Source organism: Rhagoletis zephyria, unplaced genomic scaffold (genome assembly GCF_001687245.7).
Source record: "Rhagoletis zephyria isolate East Lansing unplaced genomic scaffold, Rhagoletis_zephyria_1.1 Rzeph_scaffold_01205, whole genome shotgun sequence".
Classification (NCBI taxonomy): domain Eukaryota; kingdom Metazoa; phylum Arthropoda; class Insecta; order Diptera; family Tephritidae; genus Rhagoletis; species Rhagoletis zephyria.
The window spans coordinates 8,756-32,002 of NW_016158289.1; the positions used below are offsets into that span (position 1 = coordinate 8,756).

Sequence of the window (23,247 nt, forward strand, 5' to 3'; positions counted from 1 at the left end):
GTTCATCGCCTGGTGCTGTTGTGGCTCCCGCTGCCCCTCATTCGTTTGGCTTTAAAAGCGTCTTGTCTGAGCGCACATCGGCTTAGAGTGTTAACGTCATCTCTCCCGCTCGCAAAGTTGATTCTGGCGGGATTGCTAGTTCTAGTGGCTCTAAAACTGTACGTCATGTTGACGGCCTCATGGACACAAATACTGTCGCAGGTTGCACTGCCAATTTACTTGCGGGTACTACTACCACCACGAAACCAACAACACCGTGCACTGCTAATGTTTCTGTTGCTGCTAATTCATATTTACTCGCTCCTGTAATTGTGAAAAATATTTCTTCTGCTGGTTTCCCACCTGTTTCACAACATATACCAACTGGTGGTGTTAGTGCTGAATCTGATGCTGTTAATGCTACGGCCGCGGAAGTGCCTAATCCTCCTTTTCCTACCCGCAGCCCTGTTTGGCTTACTGCTGAGAGTAAAAGGACAAATCACATCCAAAAGCGAACTCGCGTGGTGGGATCAAATGATTGTAGTGATCTTGGAGTGGCTGCCCGCTTTAAGTGGTTGCACCTTTCGTCTTTCGTGTCAACCGTCTCCTGTGACAATATTGTTGATTATGTGGTGAGACACGCTGGCATTGATAAGCGGCACTTAACCTGCTACAGGTTAGTCAAAAAAGAGTCGAGACTGGATGCCTTATCCTATGTCAATTTTAAGCTTGGCGTCAGCGAGTTCGATTGCGAAAATCTAATCCAGAGTTGTGGCCAGCTAATGTTTCTGTTCGGCCGTTCCGTTTTTTTCACAGAGGGACAAAACAAACTCATCCCAACTAGTTTATTTGTCCTCGGATGCGCCTGATCCCGTAGTATTGGATATTAATAAGTTAAGTTGTAATGCATATTTAAATGTTAATGGGCAGATATATGATTATAGCTCTTTGAAGGTTTATTTCCAGAATATTTCTAGCCTTCGAACAAAATCAGCAGCGGTACGCTCTATTAGCTCGCAAAGGGATTTCGATGTTTTTGTTATTGTTGAGTCATGGCTAAATGCGGATTTCTATGATGAGGAATTTTTTGATTCAAACATTTATAATGTCTTTAGGAAGGACAGAGATGTAACTAAGACTGGTTGTCTGAAAGGCGGCGGAGTTCTTATTGCTATTCAGCGTAAATTTCATTCGATCTCTGTCTCGCTTGAAAATGATGATTCCCTTTTGGATCAGCTTTGTGTTCGCATCAGTGCCTCATCTAGTTATGACTCTCTGTTTTTGATTGTTTCTTATACCCCGCCTAATAGTAATTATAATCTTTATAAAGCGCATGCTGACAACATAATAATAATAATAGATTGGCGCTTACACATATGTTAGTGTTTGGCCGAGCTTCTCCTCCGATTTGTGGCGTGCGCCTTAATGTTGTCACACAAAGCGGAGGGACCTACAGTTTTACGCCGACTCCGAACGGCGATTGTATTTTTATGAGAAGCTGTTTTTCATGGCAGAAATACACTCGGAGGTTTGCCATTGCCTGCCGAGGGACGACCGCTGTTAAGAAAAAACCTTTTTTCTATATTTTTGCGATGTTGCTTGGACCAGAGTTTAAACCCTCGTGCTGCGGAGTGGAAGCGCGCACTGCTTACCCCTACACCCCAGCGGCCGACATGCTAATTTATCCGATTCCTTTTAATAGGTGCGACAAGTCTAGAGAAAATAATCTAATTGCCGTAAGTAACTTCGAAAGCATTTTAAATANATGTAGCTAAATGCTTCGCTACTTTCAAATCTGTAATTTCTGATTTTTGTTTTAAATTCATTCCAATAATTAGAAAAAGACGCTATAAATTACCGTGGTATAATCGTGACTTGAAAAAACTTAAGAATCTTAGAAACAAATTTTATAATAAGTTTAAGGCCTCTGGAAGTCAGTTTTTCTTTGAAAAATATCAGGTCCATCTTAAAAAGTTTAACTGCTTGAATAAATTCCTCTACAGAAATTATATCTTAGGCATTGAATCCAATATCAAAGAAGATCCGAAATCGTTCTGGCATTTTATTAAGTCTAAGAAGAACAACTCTAGTATTCCCTCAGCTGTATTTTTTGAAGATAAATGTGCCTCCACTCCAGCTGACGTTGCAAATCTATTTGCTGCATTTTTTAGTGCTAATGTCGCTACTGTGGATTCTAGTTTCTCTGCTAGTGTGAATTCTACTAGTTTTGGCTCCCTTAAACTTTCGTAAGATATTGATGGGCTCTCTTCAAACTTTATGAAGTGTCCTGCTTTGATCTCTCCTTCAAAAATTATTTTCAATAGGTCTCTAGCCTCCGGTATTTTTTATGATGAATTGAAATTGACTTCAATTACCCCTATTCTTAAAAGTGGCAGCAAAAGTGATGTCTGTAATTACAGACCCATTTCGAAACTTTCAACAATTTCCAAACTTTTTGAAGTTATCGTCAAGGAGAAAATGTATTTCGCGACAAAAAGTCTAGTCTCACCCAATCAACATGGTTTCGTCCCCAACCGATCTACGGTAACTAATCTAGGCGTCTTTAGTGAGTATTGTATTGCAGCTATCTCGAACGGTTTCCAAGTCGACTGCGTTTACACTGATCTTGCCAAAGCATTTGATAGAGTTTCGCACAGTTTGTAGGTCAGTAAGCTAGCCTCACTGGGTTTCCACTCAGTATTTTTGCAATGGCTCAAATCTTATTTGTCGGATAGGCGCTGTGTGGTCTCTGTTAATGGTTGTTCTTCGGAATCTTTAATTGCCTCATCGGGGGTTCCTCAAGGTAGCATTTTATATCCCTTACTCTTTGTATTATTTATAAATTATGTGAGTTCTTGTTTTTCATTTGCTAAATTTTTGCTGTATGCTGACTGTTGATTCCCGATCTGGTGAGGGGGTAAATAAAACACCAGCAATTACGTACAAGTGAAAATGTAGTGATGAGTTTTATTTCCTATAAGGATTTACAAAATTATGTCAGATAAATTACGACAAATTAAATACACACACTTTCGTGTGTTTCCCTCTATTTCCAGATCGCAAATGGCTTAGTGCTCCTAGATTTCTGTCGCACATCGATAACTAATTGCCATTTATCGATCAGGGATAGGGGTAGTACATTGATAAAAGGTTATCATCGAAATAATATTACACAGGGTTTACATAAAAGGACGGTATTACCCAAGGTTCACATCAAAAACAATACTACACAGTTTATATGAAAGCCAACATCCCCGCCCCCGTGAATCTACCCAGATTCACCAACTTCTAATTTGGCTAGAATACAGGCCGGGCGTTTGATTATACCGGTCGACGTTCGTATTTCCGCTGCTCTTACTTGGCCATCCTTCCCAGGAAACACTTTGGTAATGCGACCCAAGGGCCACATTGAACGATGGGTATTCTGGTCGCATACGAGAACAAGGTTATCGACTTCCAGTGGTTTTACGGGTTGATGCCATTTCGGTCTGCGCGTAAAGTCAGGAAGATATTCCGTCATCCACTTCCTCCAGAACCGTTGCTGCATTTGCTGCACTCTATGCCACTGCTTCCGGGTAGCTCGATGTTTTTCATCATGAGGGTGCGGTGTCTGCTCAGTATTTGGGGTACCTATGAGAAAGTGATTCGGGGTTAGTGGTTCAACAGTGGGACTATCAAGGGGAATGTGAGTCAGTGGCCTCGAGTTCACAATATTTTCAGCTTCGCACATGAGACTGTATAGCGTGTGCTCCTGTAGATTTTCATTATAGAGCGGGTGACCAATGCCTCTCTTCACACTGCGAACTAGACGCTTCTAACACCCACCAGCATGGGGATTTAGAGGACAGTTGAAGATCCATTCGATATTTTTGGTCGAAAGTGCATCAGAAATTTTATCATTGTCGAACTGTATGCGTTGCCATTTTAGTTCATTATCTGCACCAACGAAATTCGTTGCATTATTCGTGCGTATTCGAATAGGTATTCCTCGTCCATTCATAAAGTTACGGATGCACATTAAGCAGCTGTCTGTGGAAAGATCTTTGGCGATCTCCAAGTGGATGGCGCGTATTGTCAGGCACGTGAAAAGTGCAATCCATCGCTTCTCACTACGTCGCCCTATGACTATTTTGAACGGTCCCATATAATCCAGACCGCATACGAAAAAGGTCTAACAAACGGAGTTAGACGATCCAACGGCAATTGGCCCATCAACGGCGGAGAAGGGGCTGTTCTTGTGTTTTTGCAGACCTGCCACCTTTTTCCAGCACGTCGCACTTCTGTTCTAATTCGTGGTATACAATACTTCCGCCGTATTTCTACTATTAAACTCTCGTTCTGATGCTTCCACAGTCTATGGTAAAAATCGATTACTAGTTGAGTTACGTAGTGTTCTCTCGGTAAGATAACAGGACGTCGTGTATATAGGGGAACTGCTTCAGCCGCATCTATTCGCCCTCCTACTCGCATCAACCCAACACCATCTATATACGGACTAAATGTTAGTAACGCACTGCTCTTCTTTATTGGGTTTCCCTCCCTCAGTGCACCATATTCCTCAGGGAAGGCTTCCATTTGCGTTCTTCGAAATATTACCTCTTCAGCTCGTCTTAGCTCGTTAATGCGTAGGACTCCATAAATATGTCTCACTTAATCTTTTAGGCAATTACCCAGGAACCGGAGGACCCAGGCTACTATTTTTAAGCGAATAAGTGATGAAAATTTTTTAAAAGGTGTAAAAACATTTCTTATTAAAATGGTTGGATATTTGCTGCGTATTTCTAGATCAGTATTATGGCATGTTTCATTCGGAGGCCAATTTGATTCGTCCTGCGTAAGGAATTTCGGGCCACTTATCCAAAACGATTCGCGTTTTACGTTCTTTCGCCGTGTGCCAAAGTCAGCCGGATTTGTCGCACTAGGTAGCCACCTCCATTCGCTAATGCTACTCCCTTCCAGAATTTCATTCACCCTGTGCGCGACATAGGCCTTATAGCGTCTATAATCTGATTTGATCCAAGATATGACCGTCTTCGAATCGCTCCACATGAATACTCTAGCCGGTTTATAATTGTGGTAACTTACTAGGCTTTGCTTGAGACGTGTTGCAAGCACTGCTGACTGTAGCTCCAGCCGTGGCACCGATACCAACTTAAGAGGTGCACATTTAGTTTTCCCCGCAATGAAGCGTTACCTAACTCCGTTGGAATCCTCCAATATGCGACTGCTGCGTAAGCTGCTTCACTTGCATCTGAGAAGAAAGTACCATAGCAACGACGAATGCTTATTTGCGCAAGCTCCTTCAACAGCCGTAACCAACTCTTCCAGCTTTCATACACGCCACATGATATATGTTCATCCCATTCCGTACGCTCACGCCAAATAGCTTGCAGTATTAACTTAGCCTCCAGTGTATAACCGGCTGCTATTCCAAAGGGATCAAATAGTGACATAGTGGTTTTTAGCACCTCGCGTTTCGTTGGCCTTCTATCTCCTTTCAATAGAGCAGGATCCACTTAACCAAACGATAGGACGAACTTGAAGACGTCGTTGTCGGTATCCCAATACATACCGCGTACCTTTTGGAATAAATCCGCATTATCTCTGTCAAGATTAACGATGGATGACATGGTTTCACTTTCGTTCATATTCGTAATGAGTTTGGAATTGGAGGCGAATCCTCGCAATTCGAAACCTCCATTTTTATGAATTTCTACAACTCGTTTAGTTATGTTGAACGCCTCCTTTTCACTAGAGAAACAATGCACAAAGTCGTCGACATAGTGGTTCTCAATTATGGCAGCTACTACTTCGGGAATTGTTTTCTAAAACCTTCCGCGTTTTTAATTTTTACGAATTGTGCTGAACAAGGTGAGCAGGTTGCTCCGAATATCATAACGCTCATCGCATACACCTCCAATGGCTTATCTCTTTGAGTCCTCCAGAGAAAACGCTGCGCTTGCTGATCTTCTTTTCGAATCATCACCTGGTGGAACATTTCGGTGATGTCCGCACATACTCCTACTGGCTTTTGTCTAAACTTCATCAATACAGCTGCTAATGGCTGCGTTAAGTCTGGTCCGCACATTAATACTGAGTTTAAGGACACCGTCTGTACTCTCGCTGCAGCATCGAAGACAATCGCAATTTACCAGGCTTGTTGGGGTTATGTACTCCGAAGTGAGGTAAATACCAAGTGCGATACTCTTCTTCAGCAGCTTCAGTTTTGGTTAGCTTTCGTGAGTAACTCTTTTTTTCGTACTGTGCCATAATTTGAGTGTAAGCGTTCTTCAAGTTGACATCGTTCTCAAACTTTTTTTCTAACATATAAAACCTCTGTTCGGCCATTTTCCGACTATCTGGTAACTCAATGTTTTCGTTTTTCCATAGCAAGCCTGTTTCAAACCGTGACTCGTCAACTCGCTTAGTTGTAGCTTCAAGTATGCGCTTCGCCTTACTGATTTCCGTCGCCTCTGCAACATACTGCACATCCTTTACGTACATGTTTTCGTTTACGATATAGTCGTTCACCAGCCTTTCCATGTCATCCTGATTGTCCCCTATATTCGCGAAAAACGTGTATTGATGGTCCTTGGTCGATTGCATGCCTCTTGCTCCATAAACGACCCATCCTAATTTCGTTAGCACAACTGCATACCCTCGGCTCCCATCATTAGCCGTTCGTTTAGGAATTCCTAAATGCGCGTTGTCTAAACCAATCAGCAACTCGGGCACTGCGTTAGCGTACTGACTAACCGTCAAATTTCGATGTTTGTAATGCAAGTCTGTAAAATTAATTGTTTGTTTTGGCAACTTTAAATTAGATACCGTTCTAACATTTTGCATTAAAAATCTCTTTCGGTTCTTCCCGATACCTGAAATATGCATGTCTACTCGCTGGGAGACTTCTGTTACGGTCGCATTTTAAAACCACTGCAATGTCAACGTTTCGCTTTTTCCTTCTAAGCCGAGACGCCTTGCCAAATCGCAGTTAATCAAGGATATCGCTGAACCCTCATCCAAGAATGCAAACGTTTTAATTTCTTTCCCCTTAGCATATAGTACCACTGGCAGTATTTAAAAATAAGTTTCATCAGTGGACTGAACCCAATTGTGCTCGTAAATACCTGTTGAGACTGCGGCTCTAATTGTTGTTGCTGCTCTGCTTCTTTCTGCAATCCTACTTGCGGTGTCTGTTGCATCGCCTAATTGTTCCGCTGCCAACGATTTCTCTCATGTGTCTCATGAAGCAAACTATGGACTCTACGCGTGCACCCACTATTATTGCATTCATGCTGTTCCGTGCAAGCATTACTACGATGGTGACCCTTTAAACAATTAAAACAAACTTTTTTGCTACGAGCCAACCGCCATCTTTCAACATAATTCATGCCTAAAAACTTATTACACTTGCTGAGCGTATGCTTCTCAGAACAAGCATCACACCTATCGTTTCTGTTACTGCTAGCGTTAGTTTCATTTGCATAAAAAAATCTAGTACGCCCCTCGACCCTATTTGGACGTGGCTCTAAGCTCGAAAACGAACACGCAGTACTCACGATTCTAGAAAGCTCCTGCAACCAAGTGCTAAAATGACAAATAGTTGGCCTTGGAACGATTGATGCTGTATGTCGTGCCCATTCTATTCGTCTTTGCACGGGTAACTTCATCAAAGGCTCTTCCATAAGTGTCGGATTCGAAAGGTGATGGTCACACTCAGCTGCTTGGAGAAATGACGACAAATTTTGAACTTTTGTTGCAAAGGTTATTAGCTGCTCTATCCTGTTCTCAGATATCGGCGCAATGCTTCTTATTCGGCTTATTTGACTTTTCACCAACAACTCAGGCCTTCCAAAACATTCCTGCAGGGTGCTCATAATTTGCGGGACATTTCTACTGTGAATCAACAGACATTCAACAGCTTCGCGAGCCCTTCCTTTTATCGCCCTTTGTAATCGCATCATATTTTGCGGATTGCTATATTGATACTCCGCCGTTGTCATCGCAAACGTTTCTTTAAACATTGGCCAATCTTCCGGACGACCATCAAACTCAGGTAAATCATACAATTTATGTGCTCTCCCCATGCTGGAATTGTGCTGAGAGTGGCCAACTTCGCTGGATGCCGTAGTAATTACACCTATACTTTCCGAATCGACTGTATTCGTTATTTGATTCGCTTCTAACTGAATAACGCTTTGTGGTTGCCTTATACGTTGCATCTCGTCTTGCAAGCTTTTCATCTGCATCATAATTTCGTTTAGCCTCATTTCAATCGTCGACTCCCCTTGCGAATTTCCTGCCGGATGCTCACAAACAGTATTGTTCAGCTCGTCGTTACTATCGCCCTCCCTTTCCTTACTCGTTGTCGAACGTGTAGTAGGCATTTTATTAACAACGAATCAGTGTCGAAGGTCCCAACAAAATGGCTTCGCTCCACGTTTTCAAAAGTTGGACTCACAGTTTTAGGTTATGGTAACGACCCACTACGAACCCTAACGCCAAATCAATAACTCACAGGCACTTACCGAAATCCACCTTGCTTCTACTTCTAACCGATGCTAAACCTCTTATTATTCTCGCTGGGCTATACACAGCCTCGGTAGTCTTAATGCAGCGCACCGCGCGGGGGTCCAGCTAACCCAACATGCAGCTCACTTCCGCCACTTTCCTTGTTACGAAAGTGAAATAAAAAATGTTGATTCCCGATCTGGTGAGGGGGTAAATAAAACACCAGCAATTACGTACAAGTGAAAATGTGGTGATGAGTTTTATTTCCTATAAGGATTTACAAAATTATGTCAGATAAATTACGATAAATTAAATACTCACACTTTCGTGTGTTTCCCTCTATTTCCAGATCGCAAATGGCTTAGTGCTCCTAGATTTCTGTCGCACATCGATAACTAATTGCCATTTATCGATCAGGGATAGGGGTGGTACATTGATAAAAGGTTAACATCGAAATAATATTACACAGGGTTTACATAAAAGGACGGTATTACCCAAGGTTCACATCAAAAACAATATTACACAGTTTATATGAAAGCCAACACTGACGATTTAAAAATTTTTGCTTTGATTGAAAATGCGCATGATGCGCTAAGACTTCAGTCCGGGATTAATATTCTACACCGCTGGTGTCTCAGCTCTCGCCTTTCTCTGAATATTAAAAAATGTTTTCAAGTTACTTTTTCCAAAAGTCACAATATTCTTTCGACGTCTTATGTAATCTCTCAAACTCATTTTCAAAAAGTCCAAGAAATCAAAGACCTTGGTGTAAGTTTCAGCTCTAATTGGTCTTTTAGCAGTCATACCAGTCACATCATTTCTAAATAGAGCTCTAGATACCCGGGTATCGAGCAATGCGAATAGCTCGATACTCGCTCGAAACTCGTTCATTGCTCAACTACTCAAATGTTTGTTCAAAATTGTCGAGTTTTTGAACAATTTCATAAACAAAAGAAAATTTAAATTGTATTTGTCAGCAGCTGCTTTCTATTTCATGTTAAATAAATTATATTATTAAATACCAATGTAACAATCTTTGCATTATATATCAATAATTTGAAAAATTTAAAAAGTTGCTACCAAAGATGTCAATATAATAAAAAAAACATTGCTCAAATTACTCGAATTGCTCGAGCTCATGCTCGAAAATTTTCGAGTAATGAGCATTGAACAAGTGTGCGAGTACTCGCTGCTCATATACCCGGGCTGTTTGAAAATGTGCGAACAAAATCGAGAGCTCTATTTCTAAATCTTACGCTGTACTTGGTTTTCTCAGGCGTCAGAGCTCAATGTTCTCTGACCCCTATACACTTAGATTGTTATACACATATTTTGTTCGTTCTAAGTTAGAATATGGTTCTTTTATCCGGAGGCCATACCACTCAAACCTAATTAATAGGATTGAAAGGGCTCAGAAGGTTTTTCTTAAATTTGCCCTCAGAAATCTTAACTTCAGCGAGCCTATTCCATCGTATAAGTCTGGTTTGCTATTAATAGACCTTAAATCTCTGGAAGCCAGAAGATCTTTGCTATCTCTAACTTTTACCTTTAACTTTATTTATTTATTTTTATTTATTTATTTATTTATTGGAGTCTATGATTAGTATAATCTTACAGACTATAATAACAAAAAAAACTTAATAAACTGTAACATTAAGAATAACATGTACACAAGGTTGTCTTAAATTCTATCCTATTGGCAAAAATGTTTCATTGTACACTTTGCATAAAGCATTAAAATCACTCATTATCCTTATAATTGGTTCATTTAGAGCATAATTAGTCTTACATAGGTCAATCGAAAACATATCAAGTTGGCGTAGCATCCTCATTGGAGCATTGAGTTTAATGCGATCTAATAGGGAGGGGCAGTCAATTTCCCCACTCAGAATATCATGCAAAAACAACAGACCCGAAATAGTCCGCCTACTACGTAGAGTTTGCAAGCTAATCAACTTGCAGCGAGATATATATGGTGGAGTAGGATTATCAAACCTAATTTGAGCCAAACCAAATTTTAAAAAACATTTTTGTACACGCTCAATCCTATTATGGTGAACTTCGTAAGAAGGATTCCATATTATAGAGGCATATTCCAGTTTGGACCTGACAAACGCATTATATAAAAGCTTTCTTGTATAGGGGTCCTTGAATTGGGCACTATTTCGCTTAATGAAAGCTAATGACGAGAACGCTTTGGGAATATATATATGATTGATATGTTCGACAAATGTGAACGCTGAATCAAACACGACACCTAGATCCTTAATTTTGGTACTCAACTTCAGGACAACATTTGAAATAGAGTAAGACGATAGTAAGGGGGAACGAGACTTGCAATAAGTTACAGAAAAACATTTATTTGTATTAAGTGTTAATTTATTACGACAACACCACTCACAAAAATTATTAAGCTCGGCTTGAAGAACACCAATATCAGAGGCATTTTCAATTTTTTTAAAAACCTTCAGGTCATCTGCGTATAACAGGTATTCACAATGTTTAAAACAAGCACTGGAATCATTCATAAAGAGAACAAAGAACAAAGGGCCCAAAATACTTCCTTGCGGAACTCCCGAGGTCGCAGTAAAAGGGGAGGAGCTAATCCCATCGACAACAACTTTATTTACTCTATTGCAGAGATAAGACTTTATCTAGGACAGAAAGCTTGAGTGAATACCCAAATGTTTTAACTTATGCAGGAGTAAATTATGTGACATGCGATCAAAAGCTTTAGATATATCAGTGTATATAGTATCAACCTGGTAGCCACCCACAAACGCTGATATACAATAGTTTAAAAAAACGGCTAGGTTAGTCACGGTAGAGCGCCCTGGTACAAACCCATGTTGAGAGGGGGATATTGATTGTTTAATGGCAAATGAAAGTTTACTACTAACAATTTTTTCAAATAATTTCGCAATATTAGGAAGCTTAGAAATGGGCCGATAATTCGAAATGTCACTTTTGTCACCTGCTTTAAAAATAGGAGACACAGAGGTGATTTTCCAATCATCCAAAAAATGACCTGACGCTAGTGATAAGTTAAATAAGAGAAGCAATGGCTCGGAAATAGATGCGATGCATTGCTTAAGAAAATAAGACGAGATGATGAACATCCACTTGTTTGGAGGTCTTTAAGCTTCTTATACCATAAAAAATATCATCTTCCGATAACATCAAAGATCCGAAATCTAACGATGCAGGACTATTATTGTAGGTAGCCTCACCACTCGATGAATAATCATTCACAAAATTTGATTTGAAAAATTCAGCAAACAAATTTTCTGTGTCATTCATTGAGGATGACTTAATAAATGGTGTGATCGATTGCCCTACGCTCCTAGAGCAGGTCAACTTCAATGTTCCTCTAAGGAATCTTCGCAATCCTTTGCCGTTTTATGGAGGAAATTGTAAAACGGAGTATGCCAGGAATGCTCCTATTTCAAGAGCTTTAAACGAATTCAACACGATCTCGGATTCTATCGACCTGGATTTCTCTCTTCCAAAAACTTTATTTATTTTTTCTTTGATCTCGAAGCTGCAGAGTGCTTTATGTTTTACACGTATCGTCTAAGTAGCTAAATTTTTATCTCTAGTCTGTAAGGAACGTCTGTTTCATATGACTGCAATAAATTACAATTACAATTACAATTACAATCTCTGCAAAAGGTGTTCAGCCCCTCTTCTTTAGCAAAACAGAAAGGAGAATTCTACTTAGGGAGGGTTATATTCCCTAAGCGCGGCCGAAGGCCCCCGACGCAGAAAGGTGTTCTCTGCAAAAGGTGTTCAGCCCCTTTTCTTCGGCAAAACAGAAAGGAGAATTCTACTTAGTGAGGGTTATAATCCCTAAGCGCGGCCGAAGGCCTCCTACACAGAAATGTGCTCTCTGCAAAAGGTGTTCAGCCCCTTGGGCAACAGAAAGGAGTAGTGAGGGTTATAATCGTTTTGGAAAAAATCCAAATTTCCGCTGTTTTCAAACAGCTCCCAATGGGTCTTTAGGAGGGGGAGGGGGGGTGACTTTTCATAAAGCGGCGTCCATCCTCTTCTGTTTAGGGGGGGTTTGGGGAGAAACCGTTCCTCACGCTAGAAAAATGGGTAATAGAGAGCGAATACGTTCCTTTTTTGGTTCGTAAATGTCTTCTTCTTTGTGCACGAAACAGCCCGGACCTTTTTTCCGGGCACAAATGCGCAAAAGGGCAATTTGAAATAACACTTGTTGTTGTTTAAATCCGAAAGCAAATTTTATAAAACACAAAAGTGGAAACTACCACAGAATTTTCAGAAAATGTAGCTATTTGGTAATTTTTTTAGCCATATAAGATACGTACACGTAAAATCATTGCTTAGAGCCGATTTGTTGATTCCGGGCACGAAATGTGGTTTTTCGCGTTCCTCACGCTCTGGGCACTTTTCGGACGAGTTGACACATATTTATTACTTGTGATGAGAGAGTAATAGGGCTTTCGCACGAGGCGATTTTTCAGGTAACTTTTGCGTTCAACTCACGCAGGGTTGCACGAAAAAAAATTGAATGGTTAAAAATATCAAAATATAAAAAAAATCAAGATATTCGCCATAAAAAGGCGTTTACATTGTTGAACTTTGCATTCTACTTTTGGTTGAATGGCCTTTCAACTAATCGCTTTCAATAAAGTTGGTCGCCAGCAAACATTTAGCCATTCAACTTTTTTTTCGTGCAACCCTGCGTGAGTTGAACGCAAAAGTTGATGGCAAAATCGCCCCGTGCAAACACCTTTTAACTTATTTTTATAGGCTGTTTTTGCTTACGCGTAAAAGCACATTTAGCGCATTTAGCTCTAAATGCTACTCTAAATGTACATTTATCCATACAAAATTCGTCACCTAAATGCAACTCCATTTTTGCATTAAGAATCTAAATGCTGAAAGCAACCCTGTGATATTCCAAAATTTCCACGATTCGAACATAGTTTAATGAGCAACATTGCTTTTTCGCGTATACAGTGGCTAGCTACGTTTCAGTGATCGCCGACCAAGATTTCATTTATTATTTTACATTATTTGGATAAAGAAAAGTTACGCAAAGTCAACATCGATGTGATGCTGATAGAAATCTGGATCAATTTGTGATCAACTCTGTTTGTTTTGTTTCCTAATTAAGTGAGGAAATTTTAATTGATAGCAGCGACAAATGAATACATACACAAACAAATTTTTGGTTATGGTTAAAACAATTCAAGTTTTTGTATTGAATTTTTGGTTTAAAATTTATTTTTTCCTTTTCATTCGGGGTTCTTGCACATTATCTTTTCAGTGAGAATTGATCGTAATAGATACGGATCTGAATAAGCGACTGGAACACGGCGATAGCATGAACGCTCTTCGAAAACATATGTTCGAAAGTGCTAAATGTAGCATTTTAAATGCAGCAAAAACGCTGCATTACGCTCTAATTACCTGAGCGGCCCGGAAAGCGTGTGGAACAAAGGTATTTTCTCAAAACCGGTTAAAATGTCGTTCATGATAGCCGTTTACGATTCGTTTTCGAGTAATTTTTCGCTGGAAATTGTCGATCGCCTACGAACAGTCGTAAACGGATCGATAAAGCATTCGTATGCGAATAGTATACATTATAAAATATTGTGGTTCAAGAAAAATTTCCAACAGAATGAAAATTTTTTCTTGTGCTGACAAATTACTACAAGCCTCTTTCTTTTATTTTGTTTTTGTTTTATCGTTTACGAGCCTTTCTCTAACTTTTCGCCGATCGAGAATCGCTTGTGAAACATAATGTTCGTAAAATGTACGTTTTCTGGCTGTGAATAGCCGTATTTATCATGGTATTTGTTATTATTATTATTCGGAGAATATCTTTGACTTTTGTTTTGCTCCCAACATTTTGTTTATTCATCATACTTTATGTACGTTCATATTCTTATTATATTCGGGTTTTGGTTCCGCCTAAACTATTGGCACACAATATGAGTTTTGATACGCGTCCCTCGGGTTTTGGTACAAGTTAAAAACTTAACTTGACTTAAGTAAAGAATACGCACCGTTTCGATAGAGAAAAACGAGAAATGGGGTTTATTCACTTTAATGTTCCGCAAAGATCCCTTCGGAATGCGCCCCTCTGCAGAGTTGCTAATGAATTCAATATGATCTCTAATTCTATCGATATCTAACTCAATTACCTAATTAAATTAAGCATTCCCACGACAGCCGGTTCTACGTACAGGAATGACTCAGGTTTTACCCGACCAAGGGCTGTTGTTTCGGCGATCTAACCCCGTTTAGGTCGGCAAAATCCGTCAAACGTTGCTCTATTCTAGGGCTACATCTGCTCTGTACCCTTTTGCTCAGGGCTGGCATCGAGTCCAACCCAGGGCCAGAAACTTACACCTGCTGCGTATGCTAGAGACGACTGCACACAAACTCCACCTCGGTCAGGTGCAATGCCTGTGACGGGTGGAGTCACCTCCGCAACTGCTCGGGCCTACGTACGCACTGGACCGCCTCCACGGCAAACCAGCACCCGCCCGTGCAGCACACAACCAACACACCCACACCCCAACACAACACAACAATAGATACACACACAAACACAATAGCACCCACACACCGCCGCCGGCAACTCCTAGTCCCTCCGACAATCTACTCGGTTTGTCAGTCCAGAATATATCGTAACGTGACATCAGTCAAGTGCAACTCCTGCCTTGGCTGGTGCCACTTTAGGGCATGCTTAGGACTTCGGAACACGCGTGATTGGACGAGTGACTATGTGGGCCCTGCTGTGCTGCCCAGTCGCATACCTGCCAGGCGACGCCGTCAACCACCACCACAAGTCAGCACCCCCTTTTGCAGCACGTACAGCAGGGAGCCGACAGGCAACACAACTCATTAACACCACAAATAACAATCGGTCTCCCAAGGCAAACAAAGGTGCTAAAATTTAACTGTAACGGACTCCAGAGCAAGATCGAGGAGATAACTGTCTTTATGGGAAGGCATGGAATATTAATAGCTGCGGTCCAAGAGACGAAGTTGCACGGCAATTAACCTTGTTGAATTGCGCCTTATTGAAGCAGACATCGACCGCAGGGATACCATCCTAGAATGTCAGGGTATTGCTATCCGGTCAGGCGATGTTGAGCTCGAAATATTCAACGTATTCATACCCCCTGTCACCAGCTGCCCGGCTGTATATCACCCTGAAATACTCAGAGGTGAAAACCGTATGGTAGTTGGCGGCTTTAACGCACACCACGATCTTTGGCACTCAAGCCTTTCAAATGATCGTAGGGGAATACATTTGGCTGATAGACGATTCGACATTCTGCACAATGAACGACGACGCACCCACCAGGATTATGGGCAGCTGCTGCAGCTCGCCAGATCTAACAATTGTCAGCGCCGGTCTGATCAACAGCGTATCAGGGCGACCTATGCTGACCCTAGCATCAGACCATCTGCCCATAGTCATCTCGATTGATAAACCTGCCGACTTTGCTTCCGCGGATCACCAGACCTATGTCAACTTTCCCCGTATCAGGGATCTCAATTCGGAGATTCGGCAACTTGTGAACGTACATAAGTGGAAGAAATGGGAAGAGCATTTGAAGACCTGCAACTTCGCCTCTGGTGTGAGTAAGCTTTGGCCAACCGTGAGGTCTTTGTCCAACCCGGCGAAGCGCGACGACAGAGTTGAAATAGACTTTGGTGACCACACCTCGTCGGACCCGGAGCGATGCGCGAGCTATTTTAGCCGGCAGTTTATTCTGCATCCTCCGGTGGATAAAGCCAAACGTCGGGTGACCAGAAACTTGTCTATGGCCACTCTCGTCAATCCAGACATATGGAAGATGGCGAGAGTGGTCCCACTGCTCCAACCGGGGGAACCAGCCAACAAAGGAGAGTCTTATCGCCCGATAACCGTCCTTTCTCCGGTAGCGAAGACACTAGAGGCCTTGCTCCTCCCGTATTTCACGAACCACCTGACCCCAGCGAAGCATCAGTATAGGTTCCGTAAAGTGCATAGTACAACAACAGTACTTAACGCCATAAACACTCAGATAACTCCTGGCCTTAACCGAAATCGCCCCTGTGAGAGAACTTCTAGTAGCGTTGGACCTGTTCAAGGCGTTCGACACTGTCAGTCAGTCAACACTGCTAGACATAGAGGCCTCCTCTCTCCCACAGGTCGGCGAATTACCTGAGTGGTGGTGGTTGTTGTTGTTGTTGTAGCAGCATACAAGCTCCCCCAAAGAGTTTTTGGCGAGTATTGCTGGAGTCACAGTCCTTGGCCAAATATAAATCTGGGTCGTTCCGGTTACGTAAACCCGACTGAGTGGTCGACATTGTTCAGTAATTTTCAGAGACAAAACCAGCAAGCCACGTAAAATTGAACAGGGGGTACCACAGTGCCACCACAGCTGCCTCAAACACCAGAGGGAATCAATATTGTCTCTTATGCTGACGATTGTTCGATCATGGCGTCTGGGAATGGATTTGATGACTTGTGCTCGAAAGTAAACGGTTATCTCGCCGAACTTTCTCGCTTCTTCACTGCAAGGAGCCTTGCCCTATCCCCTGCGAAATCCTCGGCAACCCTATTCACCACCTGGACGAAGGAGGTCAGACTTTAACTGGGTATTTACGTCGATGGCATAACAATACCGACGGGGAATAACCCGAAAATTCTCGGAGTTACCTTCGACAGTCTGCTCTCCTTCTCGGCGCATACAACCACAATTGCCAATAAAGTACAGAGCCGCAACAATGTCCTCAAGTCTCTGGCCGGCAGCACTTGGGGCAAGATAAAGAAACGTTGTTGGCAACATACAAGGCAATTGGACGGCCGGTTCTAAACTATGCAGCGCCCGTATGGTCGCCGGGGACTAGCAGGGCGCAGTGGATGAAGCTACAGACCTGCCAAAACACGGCACTACGAACAGCGACCGGATGCCTCCTTATGACGCCCCAACACCACCTACATGACGAGGCCCAGATGCTCCCAGTCAAGGAGCATAACATAATGCTCTGCAAGCAGTTCCCTGTGGGGAGCCATCTCAGCAGACAGCTGCTTGCAGAAGAGCCCTCGCCAAGGCACGAACCGACGGACGAAGTCCAGAGGCTCATTAAACAACCTCTGGACCCGTCATCCTACCGACTGGCCCTGAGCGGCATTCACAGGGACTCAGTCTCGAGTTATGTAGACTCTCGCCCTGTGAATGCCGTACACAACCACCGGAAGTGGACGGGACAGAACTTTGTCTACCTCGGGAGACCCGCCCACAATTGCCCAACTTCGCTCTGGCTATTGCAGCAGGCTCAATTCATACCTGAGCGGAAATAATGAGGATGTGCCTAACCAATGCCCGGCATGTGGAGAGTCGCGACATGACTCGGCACCTCTTCACATGCCCTGAGAACCCGACTCAGCTGACGGTCCTGTCCTTATGGACAGACCCTGTGGAAGTCGCACACTTCCTGAGCCTCCCCTTAGCTGAAACAGACGACAACTTTGACGGATGAAACGACCCGAGCTGGACTTGGTAACCGCTACAACAACAAGAACCTAAATAAGCAGTTAAATTAAATACTTTTTAACCTTCCCATAGTCTGTAAGAATTTATTGTTCATAGACTATAATAATAAATAAATAAATAAATAAATAAATAATAAGGGCTGCAAGTGCTGAGCACACGTATACCAATTTTATAATGCGGTAATATAAATTGTAGACGGAATCTCGGTTTAAAGGTGTAATTGCTAAAATGTTAATGTCTTCGAAACCAATTAAGCACCACGTTGTAAAGGTATTTTAAACATCTTTCGATTGATATATATGGATACATATTGTGTTTATTTCTGTATGACATTTGTGGAAAAAAAGAGATAAAAATATTTCAAAACAAATTTGTTTTTATGGGTTTTTAGGCTCGCTTCGCACATCTTGCAGGAATCAATTCAATAAGGCCAAAAGGCTTAGCTGTGAGCTTGAATAGAAGGAGTACAAGCGGTTACTCCGGGCCTATAAAAAAGCTCTGAGGGAAGTAAAGTGATCTTCGTGGAGTGGCATGGAAGGTGTTTCCGAAGCTGCCAGGCTGCGAAAAATTCTCTCCAGATCTCCCAACCCGATAGGCTTCTTACAAAAGCACGATGTATCCTGGACCTCCACGGTAAAGGAAACCCTTGAACTACTCCTACGCCAAACGATGCGCTGAACGCTATTTTGGATCTTCTGCCACTGGATTTGGTAGGAATGCAGATGGCAGTGCTCGCTGCTCTTCGCTTAAGAGAGACATCTCAATGGCAACCTGTAGCCCAGGGACACTCTTGTATATTAAATGAATTTTGCTTCAATCCGAACAGCACAGACCCCTGTGCTTCGATATCGGTTCCGGAATGCAACTTCAGCACCAGAATCCCAAGCGGGGAGGAGTGGAAAGAAGATTTAAACACTCCATCCGATAGCATTGACATCTATACAGATGGTTCAAAACTCGACGGCAAGGAAGGAGGCGGCGTTTTCTCACGAAACCCTCTAAAAATCTCTTTTAGGTTACTGGACTACTGCAGCGTATTCCAAGCTGAAGTTTCAGCTATCATGGAAGCTGCTGAGAAGCTTTGAACCGAAATGATGGCAAGGAACATCTTCATTTTTAGTGATAGCCGGCTGCAATCAAAGCTCTGGGCTCCTTCACGTTTCACTCAAAGATTGCGCTGGACTGCCGTCTATCTGTACAGGAGATAGCCAAGCAGAACAGACTTCACCTCACTTGGGTCCCTGGTCATAGGGACATAGAGTGAAACTGCATGGCAGATGAACTTGCAAGGCAAGGCACGACCAGGCAGATTCTTCCTGGTAAAGAACGCATTGGTATGCCTTTTGCCACATGCAAGCTGCTAATTAGTGAATTTGTTTACAAACAAGCTGAAGAAAGATGGAGTCAAAGTACGATTTGTCGAATTTCCAGGCAGACTTGGCCCAAAAGTGACCGGAGGCGGTCACGAAAGGTTTACTCTCTTAGAAAAGAGGATATATCTAACGTCGTGGGGCCCTAACCGGGCACTGCTTAATAGGTAAGAATGCAGAAAGGCTCGAGGTGCCTTTTCGTAGATGTTGCAGAGGCTGCAAGGACGACGAAGAGGAGGAAAAAGTCTTGCAACTCTTGTGTATGGGCTCACCATTCCTGGCCGACCTTAGGGAGGTTTCAAATACCGATGCGAGGTGCCTGATGAGGTTCATCAGCGACACGAAGTGGTTCTATTGTAGAAATTAGAAGCGCCTTATTTTGTATACTTGCTATTTTATTACAAAGCGGAAAAAACTTCCACACGTTGGTATATATATATGTAATTAACAAGATAAAAATAAATCGCAGCCAACTTGCTGTTTTACTAATAGCAGAGTTACACTAGATCAGTTTACTAATAGCAGGGTTACAATAGATCTCCCACACATATATCTCTAGTTAAAATTAAAGATGCTCACAAGAGTATTATGATGACTTATAATACGTGTGTAGTCTACTCAGAAACGTACTCATTTAAATATTTTGGTGGTCTACGACTCCGAGTTGATTTACGAGTCGGCGAGGATTGGTACTCAGGTTCCGATACTTGGGGGTGTTCAATTACGTTCGGTGATTCTGAGTTACTCTCGCCGTTACATATCCGCTTGGTATCTGGATCAATTTCTAAGTATGTTTCATTAATCCTGCGGCGTTTATGTCTGTTGTGTTGGACTGCTTTCGTCGGTACTAATACTGGAATTGGATATTGTTGTAAGGCTGGAAGTTGACTTTGTTGTTGACACGGTAGTGAATTGTGTCGAAATGGAACTGAATCTTGTTGAACTGGAACTAGATCTTGTTGAACTGGAACTGGATCTTGTTGAACCGGAACTAGATCTTGTTGAACTGGAACTAGATCTTGTTGAACTGGAACTTGAATCTCAGCTGACATATTGCTTTCATAAAATTACATTGTATTCATGTCTTTCCATGATACGCTCGTTGGGAGTAGCTGGTTTATGTGTCGTTTGAAGGTGTACCCGTCATCTAGTTTTACAACATAATGAAGATACCCCAACTTCCTGATAATTGTACCTAACTTCCATTGCGGTTTGTTGGGAGTGTAATATCGGGCTTGAACCCTATCTCCCACACTTAGTTGTCTAGCGCTCTTAGCACCTTGGCAGGATTTCAGGTGCTTGACGGGCCTTAGTGAGTCTAGAGGGCTACGAACTTGTCTATGTAAGTACATCTCTGATGGACTCTTCCCGTTAATCAAAGGCGCAATGCGGTATTTAAATAAAATTTCTCTCACCTTCTCTGTCATAGGTAACGATTCGTTTGACATTGCGGCTAATTTGTTTTTGAGAGTTTGTATGCTCCTTTCTGCTAGTCCGTTTGTGGCTGGGTGGCCTGGCGCTATAAATTTTTGGAAAATACCAGAATTTTGGCAAAACTTAGAAAATTCGTCACTTTTGAAGATAGTTGCATTATCGGATACCACGACCTCTGGATATCCGTTCCGGGAGCAGATGTTACGAAGAATGTGAATGGTCGATGTTGTAGATGGTGCTTGCTTGCATACGCCAATTTCAGCCCACTTAGATTTTGCATCTATTACTACGAGGAAGAAGTGACCTTGATATGGTCCTGCGTAATCAATGTGGACTCGTTGCCAATTGCCTACGGGCTCTTCCCACGGGTGTAACGGGGCTTTACTTGGACTGTTTTTATGGGAAATACAAGCAGCGCACGCTCGTACATGTTGTTCGATATCCTTGTCGATCGATTTCCAATAAACGTATCGCCTGGCAAGTTGTTTCATCTTGGTGATGCCTACATGCGTGTAATGTAGTTCTTGCAAAACGGCTTGTTGAAGTGTCTTCGGAATTACTGCCCGTTGTCCTCTAAATATTACATTTTGATCAATTGTAAATTCAGAATCTTCGCGATTGTGATGCTGTAGTTCTCGTAACAGTTTCGAAAGGACTTCATCTTTACTTGTTTTAGTCTGGATTGTTTTGAAGTTCAATTTAGTCGAAGAAATGCGTTGCATATTTGATGAACTTCTTGGTCGATGAAGTTTATTTCCGTTGTATTTAGTAGCACCGTCGCTCTTGATAAGCAGTCCACGTTGCAATTGTCAGTGGCGGGCTTATGGATGATTTCGTAGTCATATCCGGATAGAAATGCGGCATATCTTTGCAGTCGCGCTGAAGTCATTTGCGGTATTTTCGAGTGCTGATGAAATATCCTTACTAAAGGTTGATTATCCGTTACAAGTTTAAATGTTTGTCCGTACAGGTATTCGTGGAAGTGGCGTACCCCGAAAAAGATCGCCAGTGCTTCCCTGTCCAGCTGCGAATAATTTTGTTCTGCGGGTGTTAACGATCGTGACGCGAATGAAATAGGTTTCTCTTCTCCATTTTGTATGTGCGATAAGACCGCTGCTATACCTGTAGGACTTGCGTCACAAGCAAGTTGAAGTGGTATTTCTGGATTATAAAGTGTTAAGACTCTATCGCTGGATATTTCCTGTTTTAATAAACTAAACGCATTTTGGCGTTCGCTTGACCATCGAAACTTTTCGCCCTTTTTTAATAGTTTCCGTAGCGGGGTTGTAATGGTTGAAACGTTCGGTATGAACCTGCCATAATATGTGACCATGCCAAGGAATCGACGTACCTCTTCAATTGAGTGTGGTTCCGGCATGTCAACAATTGCGGCGACCTTAGCCGGTGATTTCAACACTTTATTGTGCTGAACAACGTACCCCAAGAACTCGATACTTGTAGAAAAAAATACATTTTGCATGATTTAAATGAAGGTCAAAGTTTTCAAGTGGCTTTAGGCACTTTTTTAGGTTATTTTTACATTCTTGTATGGACTCGCCGTGTATCACGATGTCATCGAAATATGATTCAGTTTTGGGTACATCCCGTAATATCCGGTCAATTATTCGATTGAATTCGGCCGGGGCAGTTTTAATACCAAACGAAAGCCGACTCATCCGGTAAGTTCCCCGATGTGTCGAAATTGTTTGAATGATGCTTGACTGTTTATCAACTGGAATGTGAAGGTATGCCTTGTACAGATCGAGCTGACAAAAATACTTCGAATTCCGCAAACTGTTAAGAATCTCATCTATTTTCCGAATTGGGTAGTGTGCATTAATCAAGCGTTGATTCACCCCTACCTTGTAGACTACGCATAAGCGAACTCCTCCGTCTGCTTTTGGAATTACGACGAGCGGAGAACCCCAGTCGCTGTTTGTAATTTTTGTAATTATGCCTGCTCTTTCTAACTCGTCAATTTTCTTGTTGACTCGTTCTGTTAATGTGTGCGGCACCTGTCGCTCCTTCACGTAGACCGGCGTTGCACCTTCACGAACCTTGAGCGACACCTCGTAATTTGGCACGCAACTGATTCTTTGTTGGAAGGTATTTTGAAATTCAGAAACGATGTTGTTGTTGTTGTTGTTGTAGCGGCTACAACAACCCCGCCCAGATCGGTGGGTATCTCAGTCGTTGTCGTCAAGTTCCACTAACGGCAACCCTAGGAAGCGTGCAGCTTCTGTGGGATTTGTCCACAGGGACAAGGCCGTTAGGGTTGTCGGGTTTTCCGGGCATGCGAAGAGATGTTTCGAGTCATGTGGGGTCTCTCCGCATGCCGGACACTCATTCGGCACATCCTCATTCAACCTACTCAAGTAGGAGTTCAACCTGCTGCAGTAGCCGGAGCGAAGTTGTGCGAGTGT

At 42.3% G+C, this 23,247-nt stretch overlaps 2 protein-coding genes across 3 annotated transcripts in view; one reads left to right on the forward strand and one right to left on the reverse strand.

Annotated features, from left to right (window-relative positions):
- The window catches only part of Zip102B (Zinc/iron regulated transporter-related protein 102B), a 68,166-nt gene that overhangs the window by 2,996 nt on the left and 41,923 nt on the right, over positions 1-23,247 (forward strand). The window lies entirely within an intron of this gene.
- LOC108363165 (uncharacterized) lies at positions 2,227-9,323 on the reverse strand. The gene is made up of 2 exons (XM_017616447.1): positions 8,812-9,323; positions 2,227-8,757 (listed from the first exon to the last, which is right to left on the reverse strand). Exon 2 carries the CDS (start codon positions 8,364-8,366, stop codon positions 7,185-7,187), a length of 1,182 nt encoding a protein of 393 aa, XP_017471936.1. The 5' UTR covers positions 8,367-8,757; positions 8,812-9,323; the 3' UTR covers positions 2,227-7,184.

Bases quoted from the DNA above. Each gene is read 5' to 3' on its own strand.
- LOC108363165 (XM_017616447.1), bottom strand. From the start codon at position 8,366: ATGCCTACTACACGTTCGACAACGAGTAAGGAAAGGGAGGGCGATAGT.